This window comes from Phodopus roborovskii, unplaced genomic scaffold (assembly GCF_943737965.1).
Source record: "Phodopus roborovskii unplaced genomic scaffold, PHOROB, whole genome shotgun sequence".
Taxonomy (NCBI): Eukaryota; Metazoa; Chordata; class Mammalia; order Rodentia; family Cricetidae; genus Phodopus; species Phodopus roborovskii.
Window position 1 is genome coordinate 3,872,169 of NW_026126622.1, and position 16,636 is coordinate 3,888,804.

Sequence of the window (16,636 nt, forward strand, 5' to 3'; positions counted from 1 at the left end):
GATTTGAAGACTGGGTGGGGACAGTAGACTATAATGTAGGGGTGAAAGAGATGCATCCACAGTCCTCATGAGAGAGGGCTTTCCCTGCTAAGGGGTGGAATGTGGCTCCACAGGAAGAAGTGATGAAAAGAGACAGCTAATCAGCAACTGGTCACATCACAGATGAGGACAACAGTGCCTAGCACAGCCTGTAGCCTTTCAGCATGGCACTCCTAGACAGGGCCATTTACATCAGCGCATTACATAGAGAATGTGCATGTGTGTCGAAGCCTCATGTGTTACATGACCATGACCACGGGGAGGGGGTGGAGGGATATGGATGAGTTTCCTTCTTGTTTCAACATTTGCGGTGAGGGGGTCAAATCTCTTTTGACTAGAGTAATGTTCTCATAGAACAATACAAACAGCATTACACTGGTCCTGGAGCACTAAATGAGAACTCAGAAGTAGACACACAAATGTTAAACCTGCGTATGTGACCCAACAGTGCAGTCATGAGGAAAAAGGGGAAGTTTAGGCAACCTTTGTGGAAAGAGCGGTGATACTGTACCAACACATCTCTTCTCATGCACGAATGCCAATTCTGGGCAGACTGGTGATCCAAGTATCACAAAATCAGGAGAAAAAAAATGCAGGCGAATAATGACCTTGCAGTATAAACTATTTACTAACCAAGACCTGTGGTGATATATTACTTAGGATTTATTAAAGCTCACCTGAAGATTCAGAAAGCAAAATCAGCCACAAGCCATAGAAGCTAGGCACACAGCTTTAATCCCAGGAACCAGAAGCTAGAAGGTGGTAGTGCACACCTTTAATCATAGGACCCAGGATTAAGAGGTAGATAGACCTCTTTGAGTTCAAGGGCCACGCAGGGATACACAAGACTGAATCAGTCTAAAAGAGAAACAGATCACACATCTTTAATCCCAGCACTAGAGGGATATAAAATATAGAAGCAGGGTCTTCAATATTTAGTAGAAAGCATTCATTCTCCAGCCATACTGAAGATAGAAAAGTTCATTCTCCAGCCATGCTGAGGAGAGGTTACAGTCTCAGGCTTGGTGAGAGCTGGTAGAGACAGGACCAGCCCATTCAGACTGAGGTAGGGGTAAGATGCTAGTGGCTGGCTGCTTTGCTTTTCTTCAGCTTGAAGTTCAAACCCCAGTATCAGTCTCTGGGTCTTTTATTTTTCCTGTTACAAAGACCCAAGAGACACAAGCCAAGCAAAAGCAAAATAGAATGTGCTCAGTTTATAGTGAGAGCAATAGGAACATAGAATCGCTACAAGCTAGGAGAAAGATTTCTACCCGGAACTAACTATAAAGGGCACCTAAACAAACCAAAAGTGAGGAAGAGAAGAACAAGCTTAGTCTTGTTAGGGAGGAGGCAAACACGTCACATGAGGAATACGCTGCTGGACGAAGGTAGAGACTGGGCACTGTCCCACCCAGTCAGGGAGGGCACAGGAAACTGCAGGATATGTCAGCATCTATAAAATACTGTTTGATTTGGCAAACTTCTAGGAATCATGAGAAAAACTCTGACAAAGGTAAGAAAAGAATAAGCAGGGACACTTCCGCAATACTGGCCCTGGCAGAATAATTCAAACAATAATGTCCCATAACTGGAGTTACATATAAAATCAATTGTACCCAAACAGTGGAATCTGAGGCTGAACTGGGTACCGACGGAACCATCGTGATGACAAAAGTCAATATACTGAATAGAACATTATAAAGAGGAGTGGGCTAGAAGGAAGAGGCTGGAAACCACTAGGCTCCAAGCACAGGCTATTTCTGCAGCTGCAGCAGAAGCCAGTGAAAGCATGGCTTCTGGATGGGGGGTCAGGTAGTAAAGAAAAGTTAGTAGCCATCTCCCTGCACAGCCCAGAGAACATTAATCTGAGTTTTAAGCAGGAGTATTATGCACTATGTTCTCAACAGTCTGCTGAGAGAATTTCATGCTTTCTAAGAAAACTAAAAGGAACAAAGTTGAAAGAATAACCAAATGGTAATACATTTACATGAATGGATACTATACTGAAGAGAGCAGGGCAAGTCTGAACATGTGTATTACAGAATCACTGAGGTTCCTTTCTGGTAACAGTTACTTCAGAAATTAATTATGGTGCAGGACACAGAACACTACAAATGCACTAAGTTGCAATACACTGTGCAGTTTGGGTTCATGAACTGCATAGTCTATCACACACATGCTCATACTCAAACACACATACACACACACACACACACACACGCACGCACGCACACACGCACACACACATACATACACTTGTATTGCAGTGTTAGGAATTGAACTCTAAGCTTTGAGTATTCTAGATAAACACACCACCACATAGCCACCCTCAGCCCTGTAAATTATCGCCTGTGGGGTGGAGGAGGGAGAGATGTTTAGGAGCTATAGTCCACAAGTTAGATCCAACTCATCATTGGCTTTTTCTTTCTGCCCTCATCTGACTCATCGCTTTATACAAAAAGTCCACCTGGAGGACAGCCACAGCTATGACATGTTTTCCATGTCATTTTACATCCACACATTATAACAGCAGACTCCAGAGAGTTAGGGGAAAAAAAGTTCCATGAAGTTGAGTAAAAAATAACTGTGGCAGAACAGTAAGACAGCATGCTATTCAGTTTAAATCCCACATGAAATATAATTTCTACAAGTGTGTTAGGGAGTATCTAGAGGGCTAAGCACCCCGAGTCACCCACACCAGGGACACTTCTGAGTAGTGGCAGCCAGGCAGGCTTGGTTCCGTGTGTAGTGTGTCTGAGCATGTGCTTTGTTTTAAGAAGATAATATCCATACATTAACTGACTACCTGAACTTAATCCTTATTAAGCGAGGGTGACAGAGCTGGAAGGCACAGGACTAGGTGAAATAAGCCAATGTGAGTTATGATCTTAGTCTTAATTTTACCAAGTATGGGCAGGATTTGTTCTGATCCTCTTTTTCCCAGGCTTTCTACTCAGCTTCCCTTCATTAACTTCAGAACTGAGGTCTGTAAGTTAGAAGGTGAAATGGCATGGAAGGCAGCCACGAGTGGGCACAGGCCAGGGAACATCTGGACTCTGTCCACAGCCAGTGACTTGGGGCATATACTTTCCATTTCAGGCCGCTGGGACACATGATTACTCCTGGGCTTGGATTTAGCTTTCTCCTGGAGTCAGCCTAGGCTGGTAGCCTTAGCATTCATACAATCACTAACTCACATGACCTTCGAGAGAGCTGTGGAAATTCTAACGCTTTCTGTGCATCAGCAGGCAACAAGCCTGTCCAGTCTTCTAACTAGTACACATCCCCTAGTACACTCTCAGAATGAAAAAAACCCCTCCTGATGAGCAATCTGGGGTCCAGGATGGCCCAGACAAGCTGTTTTATACCCTACAGAGACAATGTAGATGTAAATGATATCTACAAACAAACACACACACACCTTGCCTCCTATCTTCAGGGCAAGAATGAAGTTGAAATTCAAGGAGAGAGTCAGATGAGAGGGTTAGTTTCAAAACCCTGTAGAAAAGGCCAGTTTTCTGAATCAGATGTGTACACTGGCAATCACAGTCACTGACCACATCTGTCTACAGAATCAGGTCTCAGATAAGCAGCCTTCTTTTGGAAAAGGCCAGAACTCCAAAAGAACAAGAGAAACCAACCAAGAAGAAAGGGAGGTAAATCCATAGTCTAAGGGATGAGGATGAGGGGTGGGCTGAGATGTTTAAAAGGACCTGTACTAGGTTCCTCTGCTTGAGCAATTTCCAAAAGGGGAAACCTGGGCAACTCCCCATGGTAGAAGCCACCACGTCTGCTTCTAAAACCCAAGTGGCTACCAGCCCCAATAAGGGCTCTTGGAAATAGCCTGGGATAGCCTGACTCCCTGTAGAAATTATACTTGCCAGAGTAAAGCCCACTCAGTAATACAGTTTGCAACAAAACTTAGTGTTTTGTTCACAAAAATCCCTGTGAAGAGGAAAAAAGTGAGACAATGACCATTAATACAAGTGAGACATTAAAAAACACATACCAAACATGCATGAGTGAATTTTCAGCTCAACACCATCACAAGTTTCTCTTTGCATCTAGTAACTTACCTCCATGTTCTAGAAATACCCGAACACATCTCTCCTTTCCTCTTGCAGCAGAGAAATGGAGCAAGGTCCAGCCATTAGCATCTCGGCCATTTGGGGAGTAGCCTTGCTCCAACATCTTTCGTACTGTGTGAACATCCCCGGCGGCTACTGCAGCCTGAATCTGCAATTCTTCCTGGAGCTCAGGGTTCCTCCGACAGTGATGGTGTAACATCCTAGCAGAGTCCGCTTTTCACCATCCAGTCATTAGGGCAAAGGAGTCAGCCTTTCGGGGAAGGTAGAACAAATGAAGTTTAGAATGTGTGGCTCTTCACATTGTGCCCGCTGACTACCACAGAACTATCCACAGCACAGTAAGCAATGGCAGTTCATACTACTGGCTAACGTGCATCTGCTAAGACCAAAACTTACAACAGTTGCATTAAAGTTATATTAATTAAAAGAGTAAGCCAGACATAAAACCCTGAATTAACAGAAAAATCTCTTCTGCATCCTTCTGAAAGCCTGAACCTACATGTGGCCGTCATGGCTCTATTTTAAGTAAAATGAGAGGTGGCATTAAGCAGCTAGGATGGCAGTACCAGAGGAACCAGAGTAGTATCAGTCTTGGGAAGTCAAGACTGCACCTGACTTACATGATGCACCATCAAGATTTAACTCACAAACTACTAGGATTCTATCACAAGTCAGAGCCAATCAATATGGAGTAGAGAAAACAGCCCATTATTCTATGAAGGAAAAGGAAAGGCTGTCTCTAGGCCAAGTGTCTGAAGTAGACCAACAGTATCTGATCTTTAATGCAGGAAACAAAGCTTGGAGGAAGCAGACTGAGTGAAGCAAGCTGGAGTAAAATATATTATATTTACATATGTATGTATGTATGTGTGTGCTTTTGTGTCTGTCTTTTTCTTGGTTTTCCCATCTCAGGCAATTTGATTATGATGTTTTGCCATTTCTTTTGCTGTCACTTTTTTTTTTTTAATTTTTTATTCATTTTACACACCAACCCCAGTTCCCCTCCCTCCCCTCCTCCCACTACCTCTGGCCAACCCACCCCCATGCTGTCACATTCCTTTAGAACTTTTTTTTTTTTTTTTTTTTTTTTTAATTTCTGTACCAGAAGTTTTAGCATGGTGAATAACCTGTTGGTTAATAACAAGATGAAATGACTTCAGTGGACAACAGTGCTGAGGATTCTCTAACCTCTGCAGGTCATGGAGACATGTGTCCTCAAATCCAGCAGACAACGAGCTCATCCATGCACATAGGTGAAATGGTTACTTCTCATGTGGGGGGTACAGGTCTGTCTGCGTGCTTTCAAGCAACGAAATATATACAGAAACCTAGACTGACAAGCTCCTGGGAAGACATTCCAACTGGGCTAGTTTGAAAGAAGCAATTAGACTAAATCTCCTGGTTACTAACTTCCATTTCTATAAGTAAATTTGTTTGAAAGAAAAAAAAAGTGACAAAGCCCTTTGAAAACATTCTGGTCTCATCTGTAGGTTGGACATCTCAGGATAATTTTGCTACTAATAATTTTTCTTGTGAAATTTCTCATCACAGACTATATACAGGTAAAGTAAGCCCAGCTTGGTGAATAAGAAACACAGGTTAAGAGCTTTTACACATAAAAATGACATCATTACAGTCTCAGCGATATCACTAGGTGATGGAATTTCAAAGTATCAAACAGCTGTCTCTCACAGAAAATTTCCTGATAATTTGTTCTCTTAATAAACTCATTTTCTTTTGTTTCTTCACGTAATTACTTCCCTGAAATTCAGTCTCTTGGCTTAGAAATTTAACATAAAAAGTACCTTTCAGAACAGGTTTTATATTAGTTTTAGTGTTAAAGAGACAATATTGAAATACATCAGAATAGATTAATGAAAGCTCTTACTGTCCACGCAGACCATGATCATTTGCAATTTTTCTTTATTTACTATTGTTTTTGAGTCTGTCTCATTTAGCTCAGGTTGACCTCCCAACTTGCTATGTAGCCTAGGGTAACCCTGAGCTCCTGATGCTCCCATCTCCATCTCCTAAGTGCTGAGATTGCAGTGTGTGCCACCGCATTAGCTCTGAGTGAGGTATGTGGAATATGTGTATATGTATATACTTAGGGTGTTTTCCTCTATAGTTCTCCACCTCACTTTTTGAGCCAGGGTCCATCACTGAACCTTGACTTCACCACTTCTGCTAGACTGGCTGGCCAGCTAACCCTCAGGATCCTCCTTGTCTCTGCACTCCGGTGCTGGGATTATAGGTCCATCACTGAACCTTGACCTCACCACTTCTGCTAGACTGGCTGGCCAGCTAACCCTCAGGATCCTCCTTGTCTCTGCACTCTGGTGCTGGGATTATAGGTATCCATTCCCATGCTCAGCTTTTACACGAGTAAGTGGGGATCCAAACTTTGGTCTTCACACTTTCATGCAAGCACGTTATCCACTAAGCCCCTTCCCCAGCACCCAAAGAGTGTTTTCAAATAAGAGATTATCTCAGTACTTGAAAGAGGCCTACTATGGAGGAATAAGACTAAACCAACAAAATAAACTTAGATTTTTCTTTCAATGCCTGCTGCACTATGGATACATTGGTTTATTCTTTAAATCACAGGTTTAGTCATTCATTTCTGTTCAGCTCTATTTTATTCCTGCTAGAGACTGAACCCAGAGCCTTAGTCCTCTAAGCATATACTCTAGTACTGAGCTACACCCCCAACCAACTCATCAGCAGTTTCCAAGGGGAAAAGTAAAAGTTGCATGGTATTTTCCTCAAAACATCATAGGACACTGATGGCTCTGAGTCATCTTACCTTACAGAAGAGTGACTCTTCTCTTGGTAGACAGGTTGCCTAATGACCATTGTGTACAAGCAGCATCATGTGGAAGGGTTCCCAGTGTATCCAGGTCTCAGAGCAAGAGTATTCTTCACCTAAAAACAAATCAAATAACAATCACAGGGGCTTTCCTAAACTAACAAAGAATCACAGCTGTCTGCGCGGTCTACTTTTTGATGATTTTAAGTTTTAGGAGTTTACAATAAATTGACAGAACTCAGAGGAGATTTAGGAGAAAATTATTTTGCTGCTTACAACAATCTCTAAGATGGTAACAAATATGATTTATTTTTGGCATTCTGTGCCCTTCCCCCCACCACATTCCCAAGCTTCTTGAAAAAGAGTAAATAAGGAAAACAACAAATCACACATTTAGAATTTAGATAAAAGCTAAGATTCTTATTTTTTTCTACTGAGAACGAATCTTCAGGCCTATTCCCTTTGAATTACTTTTTAAGGACACCATCAGTCACCTGCTCTTTTTAAACAGGCCTAAAAGGGGAAAGAAAAAAATGTGTGCATACAATACAGCAGCTGCCCCAGGCCAAATATAAACTATGATAAGTAAAAGGAGATTAGGCCTTTGAACACTGGCTCTTCATATGCCTTACAGTCATCCAGTCAATAACATTTACATGCACACAACAAGCTACTTGAAACATTAACTAGCCAGACTTGTTGCTAGGCTTCTCCACGTGCATTCTTAAAAAACAAACCTCTTTCCCTACAATGAAAAGAAAAGAACTCATTCCCCATTCCCAGTGAATCCCGTTCTGTACATTCCATTCAGGTTAAGGACATCAGAGACCCTCTACAACATCACAAGGAGATCACTCTAGGAATTAGTCCACTGGGAGTCCTGCCACCCCTTCTGATGTGTGTGTGGAGGGGGGTGTGCCTTTATCACTTAAACTTTCAGACTTGGAGAGGGACAGGCCACCTGCCAACCTGACAAGTGCAGGAGAAGAGTGGCAGTTGTAGAGGCTTGCTGGCTGTGCAAGGGGACAATCAACCCAAATTAGAATGATCCATGTTTTCCTTTTGTTCTCCTCATGTTCTCGTTTTTCCTTGGTTGAAGTCTTTAAGGACAGCAAAATGTTTGTGTGCACATGGAACTAAAATATGAGTGCAAACTGTGCCTATTATTTCCCAATAAATGAAGTAGACATGGTCAGAACAACTCCTTCAAAGCAAAGTATAAATACCTCGGAACAATCCTTGCAGAAACAAAGACTGAGGCAGGAAGTCTAAAAGGTAAGCCTTAGCAGCTTATAGTGCCTAAGGGCAAGAAAGTGCTCAAGGCCACAGTAAAATCACCACCGCAGAGACAAAAGAGCCAGCATCAGGGCTCTCAACAAGCAGAGAGCACTGGTCACTTTTCACTCTGATGGCATCTACATATCAAGAATGAACAACACCAGTTGTGTATTCGGCACTAAGCCACCAGGTTCCAGGGGATTGTTACAAACCTGGCCGGAGTCACACAGGCAATCCTGGTTAAAATCAAGGTGGGGGGAGAAACTGAGAGGGAGGAGATGATAGGGATTAGGAGAGGTGGGTGGTGAGAGTAAACAGAAGGCAATATACATGGGCATGAAACTGCCAAAAGAGTAAACTTAATTTCTAAAAATGAAAACCAAAAAGGATGAATGTTATCAAACACCTTACTTCTAAGTGTGTCTTCAGTATTCTATCTCCCTAGAGACATGAAAATGCCCCAGTGTGGATTCAAGCCTTTAAGAGTCCTTGCCCATCACCATTTTCAGAGAGGAACCATGGGAGGTATGTGTTGAAGAAAGCATGAAATAATATTTCTTTATAGTATCAGGAAAACACTGGGTGTTAAAAGATAAAGTGATCAAATTATTTCTCCCTGCATCAAAAATAATAATTCCCTTTAATGAATGGGACAAATAGAAGTGCCTGGTGTGTGCTCAGCACAGCTCAAGACCTCCTAAAATAGATAGCCCTGTGCATTTAAAATGACTTTTAAAAAGATTTGTGTGTGTGTGTGTGTGTGTGTGTGTGTGTGTGTGTGTGTGTAAGTATGGGGCACCATATACATGCCTGGTGCTTGAGGAGACCAGAAGAAAGCTTCAGATCCCCTGGAACTGGAGTTGCAGAGAGTTGTGAGTAACTCTATGGATGTTAAGAGCTGAACCTATGTCCTCTGTAAGAGAAGAATTCTTAACTGCTGAGACATTTCCCAAGGGGCCCCTTAATACGACAGTTTTAAAGATGCTAGACATTTTAGGATTTTTTTTTTCTTTGTCATTCCTTACATACATGTGCTGCATCACAGGGGAGAAAACATATATGTGGTGTACCATGTACCATGTACACATGTACCAATGTGAATTATAAAGAGCAATGATTTATTATCAAAGTAGCCTCAAAATCCAAGGTACCAGACCAGTAATTAATTTTCTCTTGGTGTTACTTTATGGGCACTCAGGTATGCATAAATAAAGGGGGAAAAACACCATGGACCTTAAGAACAAAGGTGCTTATAAAAACAGCCATCAAGAGAAGCCACAGGTGGGAATGGAAAAGCCTAGTTTTCCACAGGGAATAACAAGTTCAAAATTCTGATGACTCAAGAAAGCAACTATAAAACAGGACTCGTGACAAAGGAGCAATTTTCTAAATAATACACATTCAATGGAAGGTTCTCTTAGATTAATGATGGCTGTAGACTCCAGCAACCATCGACACCAGACCCACCTCTAGAAATCACATTCTAGGTTCCAGCCAGGGAAAAAAGTAAATAACAAACAAATATGGAAGACTTTGGAAGTGTCACACGAATCAATTTCCCAGTGAGTATCATTTTAAGTAGTCTGACTACTTAATGTTAATACTATATTTACATTTTGCTAAATCATCAGTTGTAATGAAGTCAACAGACAACAACCTAGGTCTCCAAGTTTTTATAAAACTGACCACATTGAAGGCTACAATTTTTTTACTGCCTAATTTCTTTACAGGTGGACAAGTGAAATCCATTCAGTTAAGATCAAAATCTCCTCACATGGTTAAAAGAAAATCTTATACTGGGATAACAAACAGAAGTAGAATATACTCATAAATCCAGGTATGTTGGAAATTTGCCCAAGAATACACAGTCTTCAACAAATCTGACATCTCTACAATTTGCTTGACACAAGACTAGATACTAATGACTTCTACGTATTATCATCTTCCACGGTCTTTTGTTGAGTTGAGACACTGGGCCTCTCATGTAGTGCAAGCTGGTTGGGAACCTGGGATCATCCTGCCTCAGCCTCCCAAGAGTTAAGCCTGCAGGCCTGCTGCCTTTTCATAAAGTGACCCAAATGGAAACTCAGTTTCCTGGTCTCAAACCAACGAGAAATATGTTCCTGACTCAAGAAAGAACAAATGCATTTCTTTGCAGAGTAGACCAAGATATGGAAAGAAAACCAGCAACCTTGAAGAGATTGGCTGTGAAGACACAACCTAAAAATCCAACAATGGCTTGCAAGACCCCAGAGGAAAGCCAGATACAGAAATACACTCTGTCCAATCAAAATACACAACACGGCCAACAGGCAGGCTGTCGAGCTCCACTTATACAGTCAAGAGCCTGACACCCCAAATAAAGCAGGTGTTATTTTAGTATCACTCAACATACCATACTGTTTATGTCCCTAAAGAAGGATATCACATTTCCTCCAAGACTGGACCTCTGTGTGACACCAAGATTTATTATCATGCACAACTTACCTATGACTCACATCAATTCTAAGAGAAAGTGCAATGACTTTCATACAGTGCAGATGAAGTGACAGAGAAAAGTTTAGAATCATTTATCCAGACCCAATTCAAAGCTTAAACCACAGGTATTAGGAATGCTTTTTCAATAGTGCCCTATTAATGCAGGCATGCCAAGTCAAACTTAGCAGCCTCGGGCCAGCACCTCAGAAGTTTGCCAGAACAGTACACTGAGGGGAAGATTGAAGGTCAGATGTCAGATATACAGACTGTAGCTGACTTTATTTACCCACTTTAAGAATAGGCTCACTAAGGCTAAATGTTCAGTAACATCAACAAACTAAAGACTACATACACTAAATGTGAACACACTAAAGACTACACACACATACACATGTGAACAAAATAAGACATTATATATTTACTTTATATATAATGTACACATGTAATCTAATAGAATTAATTGTGAATGACATCATTTTAGGTATAAAAGATAAAAGTGGTCATAACATACTAAACATGTAGCACTTAAATAGCATCAATTATTCTCCTTTTATGATATAAATCTGTATTTGGTTACCAAATAATCAGATTAGCACTCCCCCACCATGTCACTCATAATAAAATTAATACAAGTTGGCTGCCAGATACAGAAATATAAACTAGCTGGCCATGTTAAGTAAATGTCCAAATTAAATAAATTTTAAATGTTTGACATAACCTAGACCAAACATTCTCAACCATGCTAATTATTTCAACTCCTCAGTCCTGTCCCCCAACCCCCGTGTGTGTGTGTGTGTGTGTGTGTGTGTGTGTGTGTGTGTGTGTGTGTGTCACTTAATCTGAGGAAAACCATTGCTGGCTGAGCAGATCCATGCACTATTGTTTAATCAGCAATAATGGCCTGACTGAAAACCAGGACAGAGCAATGTCCACCTTTACAAGTGTGACTAGTGCTCCTCATTTATAATCTCAGGTCAACATATCCCTCACTTAAGAACCCTAGCAAATACATCCTAAGGTTAACTCTATAGAGAAAAGTACTTCCCCACCCCCACTGAGGAAGCTAGACTATAAAACCCATACTGCATTTTATCCTTGAAACATACTTCAAATATTTTATTACCATTTTTCAAAAAGATATAAAGTACTCACAGGCATCACACTGCTGAGATCCATATTTAATTGCAGAACCTCCAGCCCTCAGTTCTGTATTTAAATATTAATTATCCTTTAACTTGAGAGACCTTTCATATATATATCTCAAATGCATATATACATATATACATATATATGTTAATGCTACCCTAAATTTTCTCCATAGTACAGTCACTGGTGAACATTAGTTTGCGCTCTCTCTCTCTCTCTCTCTCTCTCTCTCTCTCTCTCTCTCTCTGGCTCAGTTCTGTAAAACTGGGTCTTACTCAGTAGCCAGCCCAGCTGGCTTCAAATTCTCCATCCTCCTGCCTCAGGCTTGAAAGAATAACAATCACAGCCAGGTAGTGATGGTGCACACCTTTAATCCTAGCACTCTAATCTCAGCACTCAGGAGGTAAAGGTAGTCAGATCTCTGAGTTCCAGGCCAACCTGGTCTACAGAGTGAATTCCAGAACAGCCAGACCTACACAGAGAAACACTGTCTTGGAAAGCATACAAACAAAAAAAGTATAGCAATTACAGAGAAGGTCCCATCATGCAGAGCTAATTCATACTACTTTTAAATTCCATCAAGAACATACTCTTCTTTTGGCATCGAGCTTCAAGTCTTAAATATTTCTTTGTACTGAAAATTCTGAAGATTTGAGTTATTAAATGAACTGCTTTTTTATTTGTGATAACAAATGTTATAGGGTTATTCATTAGGCAGTCTCTGTGTTGTCCTTTGTATAATTTCCTCTCTATATGGTTGGTTTGTATATAGTCTCTCTTTACATTAATGTTCTAAACTTACCTTTAGGCCATTTTTGGAGGAAGCAACAAAATAGGCAGCAGAAATCTGACCACATGAACTAAGTGCTACCATTTCAATCTAGCAAATTCTCTGTAAGGGTTTTAAAATGAGAAAACAAGAATGACCACTGCCAAAACCAAGCACCAGATAGCTGAACATACCAAAACAGTACTTTGTTTTATAACGCCTGACTGTGCTACTATTGTCAAGAAGATACAAAGTAAATTTTTGTAAGTTCACCTAGAACACCAGAGATGTAACAAATATTATGTATCACTTTGTAACAACTCTAGTGTCCATCCATTTTGTCACACACAAAAACCCAAAGACTAAACTATACAGGGGCTAATATTGCTTTTACATAGTACCCATTCTTAAGCTACCCATGTTCACTTTTTTCAGGAAAACCAAATCAAATTATTTTCTTCAAAACCAGTTTCAGTCTTCCAGTTCACCTCTTGCTACTAAGCCATTATCAGTTAGGTAACTCTGAAGCTTTCCTGAAGGAGGTAGAGAGAAAACCGTACATAGGGAAAACAGTAAATTGTGGCTTAATTAAAAGCAGCATCATTCAGAATTAACAAGCAATTAACATGGAATTGAGGAATTCCTATGAGAGTAGGGAAGGCGGGGAGCTACAAAAAGGTCTCAAAGCCTCAGAGCAGAGTAAATGACACTGTGTACCAAAAGATAATGCAAAACACGGAAACATTCTGAACAGGAACCAGAAGATGTTTCTGGTGTAGAGAAGTTATTGAGATGTTAAGGATTGGGCATGGGCAGTGTGTCTCCTTTTGCTAGGAAACTAGGGTCTAGGAAAGCTTGAATTCCCAGGCAACCACCCTGAAAATAATGCATTGCTTAATGAGGTAGGGGCCAGGAATAAACAATGGGGGAGGGGAGGTCTGGTCTTTACCTTTAGAGAGGATGCTCGTCCAAAGCACTCTCTGTCTTGCTTCTCTGGTGGGTGGGCAGACCCCTTCTGCTCTCGGGTGTCCTCCAGCCAGCTCAAACCTGGGAAACAGAAATCCATGAGTGGTGCAGTGATCCAGGGACGCGGAGCGGGCTCAGGACGGGGAGCTAAGAAAGGCTGGAGAGTGGCAAGGGCAGGCAGGCGAAAGCAGGGCTTCTCCTTCCTCCCACACCCAGCCAGCCCCTTCCCCTCGGGGTGCAGGTAACTGACTTTACCTGTCTCCTCAGCTGCAGCTCGTCTCCCTCCTTTCAGCCTCCACCACATTCACCAACTTCTCCATTGAAGAAACACCCCGGGCAGGGCCGGACACAGTGTTCCTGATCCTCCTCGGTGCTTCACGGCCCCAGCCCAGAGAGCATCCAGACAGCCGATCAAGCTGGAGGTGGAGGTCTTGGTCTCGGAGCAGCCTCCGGGAAGGGGTTCAGGGAGGAAGTGCCGGCTCGGGTTGGGGGGGGGGGGGGCAGTCCCGGTCCAGGGGCTCAGACCAGGGGTCTGCCGCGCGCCGGGCCGGAGGCTTCCAGCTACCGAGGGACTCAAGAGGTCTGGAGACAGGGAGACCCCAAATCGTACCGGGTCCGAAGTGTCAGCAGCGGGGTGTCCCGACAAGGGGGCTTTCGGGATGCACTTTGCACTGGGCCACCCCCGCCCCCTCCTTCCAGCACTTTGGGGTCACTGGGATGGGACCAAGCCCTCGGCAACCAATCAGCTGCCGCACTGGAGCCTGCGCTCCAAGCCGTAAACCAGATCCGCGGTGGGTGGGGGTGGGGGTAGGGGGTGGGGGCGACTTGGTTGGTTGGTTGCTTCCTTCTCCTCACCCAGAAGCCCCCACCCCCTGGATGCCGTAAAGCTGCCTGCGGATTCGCGACAGTTAGAGGAGGCGGGCCCGTAGGGGCTGGAACTCGTCTGTGATTTGTCGCTCTCTCTTCGCCCCTCCGCTTCCCGGCGGTGGTTTCCGAGGCTCCACCCCCGGCCTGGAGACTCGAAGCGGTTGCTAAGAGACACTATACTACGAATGGGGCTTCTACGCACGCCGAGGGAGGGGCCGGCGAGGCCTTCCGCGGAGTACGGTGGCCCGGAGCGGGCGGCTGTGGACGCGAGTGTCGGGGTGATGGTGGTGCGGCCCCGCCGGCTGGAGGCCAGGTAACCCGAGCCCAGATTGAGCGGGGCGGCGGGAGCGGCGTGTGAGCGCGGATTGAGCGACGTGTGAGGCGACAGCGCCGAGGCGGGCGCCGAGGGCCCTGACTCGCCGCCGCTCCGCTGCGCTTCTTGGAATCGAGCGGCGGGTCCTGGGCGCATCTGTCGGTCTCTGAGACCCGGCGAGCTTCCAGGCTGCGGGCGCCTCGCCCAGCCTGCGAGAGAGCACGCTCTTTGGGATCGCGATGAGGGCTCAAGGGCTTTCCTGCGAGGTTAGCGATCCTCGCGGTTTCCTGTGAATGAAACGAGGGGGGTGGCGGTGGGGGTGGGGAGAGTCAAAGTGGACACATTGATAGATGTTTAAGTGCATGTATTCGTTTAGTAAGTGTTTACTGGCTCGACACTGCTCCAGTTGCTGGGGAGATTTTGTGAGCATTCTCTTTTTATCTTAACGAGAAAAGATGAAACCCCAAGATGATAAGAAAAAAGAAAACGAAGTGATGGAATCCGGTCTGACTAGGGTGTGATGGGCCCTTTTAGATAGGTAGGAGAGATCGTCCAGAGAATAACATTTGCGCGACATGAATGACAAAAAGCAAGCCTAACAAAGGTCTGAGGGAAGACCTCTCTGTAATCAGAAGCACAAAGCCCTTGGTACTGGGATAAGCTTTGCTGCTTAGACGCAGGGAAGGAAAGCCTGTGGCCGAAGCAGAGTAAGGTGGGGGGAGGGAAATGAGACTGGGGTTGTGGGCAGGCTGCAGATTTTGCACTTTATAGGTTATGCTAGAAGGATTATCGTCTCTATGTTTCGAAAGGCTCAGTCAGAAGTGAAAGCTGTTATTGGGGAGATGGATTACTGCAGGTGATGTAATTTATAGAGACATTTTGTTGCAGGTGGGAGTCAAAAGTGTTCAATTCGCCTCTGGTTGTTTTCTTCTAGGCTGTCACTCATTTATTCAAAAGTACTCTTTTGATGTCTTACACAGAAGTTACTTCTTATGTGGGCAAACTAGGTTCATCCATTCCCAGGAAAGGTCATAGTCAGGAATGGGGAGTGGGGGGAAGGGCCAACCCTGAAAATATCTGAGGATAATACAGTGAAATAAATACTATGGTTTTGACAGGAAGCCTTGAGCCAGTCTGTCTAGTCATGACTTGAATATATACAATGTTTCTAGGGACTAGTTAGAGTTAGATTCCCAGTTAAAAGATGAGAATAGATGGGAAACTGCCTGATGAAATCTAATTTCATCAGAAAAGAGGTTAGTGAAAGCCTGAGTGTGTTACAATTGTATAGTCTTTGGGGACTTCAGAAAAAGCCTACAAATTAGTTTGTGGGTACAGAAGTAAAGAGATACAAATAGGCAGGTCTTAAAGGCCCTGTGTTTTTTGGCGTTTGGGACATTATATTAAGAAAACTAGATTTTTCAGGATGTGGATGAATGTAGGGTGAGCCAAGATAAAACTATTTAGGAATGATTCCGTTGTCTGTAAAGGGTACAAGTGGTTCACTGAAGCAGTGGCAGTGAGGACAGGTGGCTGGGGGGGGGGGTAAGGCAGGGTTCCAAAATGGGCTTCTAGCCTCTATGAGCAACTGATATGGACTCCACACACTCAGCTGAGGAGGAGTATAGGAAAAAGTGGGTTTGAAGGGCATGGAATGTGGAATGAGTTGAGTTTACGATCAGAGTACCTCTGGGATCTCCAAGTGGAGTTTTGCAGGAAGCATGTGGGTGCATACACAGACTCGCTGTTGGTATTCAATGAAAGCCAAGCTCCACATTTTGAACTGTAAATTTTTCTTGGAGTAGTGATATTCAGTCAGATAGCTTCTTTCTCAAGACACTGGGCAGTGGTAGCTAGCCAAGGCTCCCAGGCAGCTGCCCAAT

General features: G+C 43.4%; 2 protein-coding genes across 5 annotated transcripts in view; one reads left to right on the top strand and one right to left on the bottom strand.

The window, feature by feature from the left end:
* Asb7 (ankyrin repeat and SOCS box containing 7) overlaps window positions 1-14,349 on the bottom strand; it is a 46,636-nt gene extending 32,287 nt beyond the window's left edge. Inside the window, exons 1-4 of the mRNA XM_051206435.1 lie at window positions 13,829-14,349; window positions 13,557-13,654; window positions 6,934-7,052; window positions 4,116-4,377 (exon numbers count right to left, since the gene is read on the bottom strand). Of these exons, the coding sequence (XP_051062392.1) occupies window positions 4,116-4,326 (211 nt within the window). The 5' untranslated portion in view covers window positions 4,327-4,377; window positions 6,934-7,052; window positions 13,557-13,654; window positions 13,829-14,349. The remainder of the gene's footprint in view (window positions 1-4,115; window positions 4,378-6,933; window positions 7,053-13,556; window positions 13,655-13,828) is intronic.
* A 242-nt stretch (window positions 14,350-14,591) lies between these two features.
* Window positions 14,592-16,636, top strand: part of Lins1 (lines homolog 1) — a 132,576-nt gene continuing 130,531 nt past the window's right edge. The window contains exon 1 of one of the 4 annotated variants that reach the window (XM_051206486.1): window positions 14,592-14,753. The gene's annotated coding sequence lies outside the window, so the exon portion shown is untranslated. Of the gene's footprint in view, window positions 14,754-14,841; window positions 15,020-16,636 lie in introns of those variants that run through there. The other 3 variants (XM_051206485.1, XM_051206488.1, XM_051206487.1) reach the window with 3 other exon arrangements.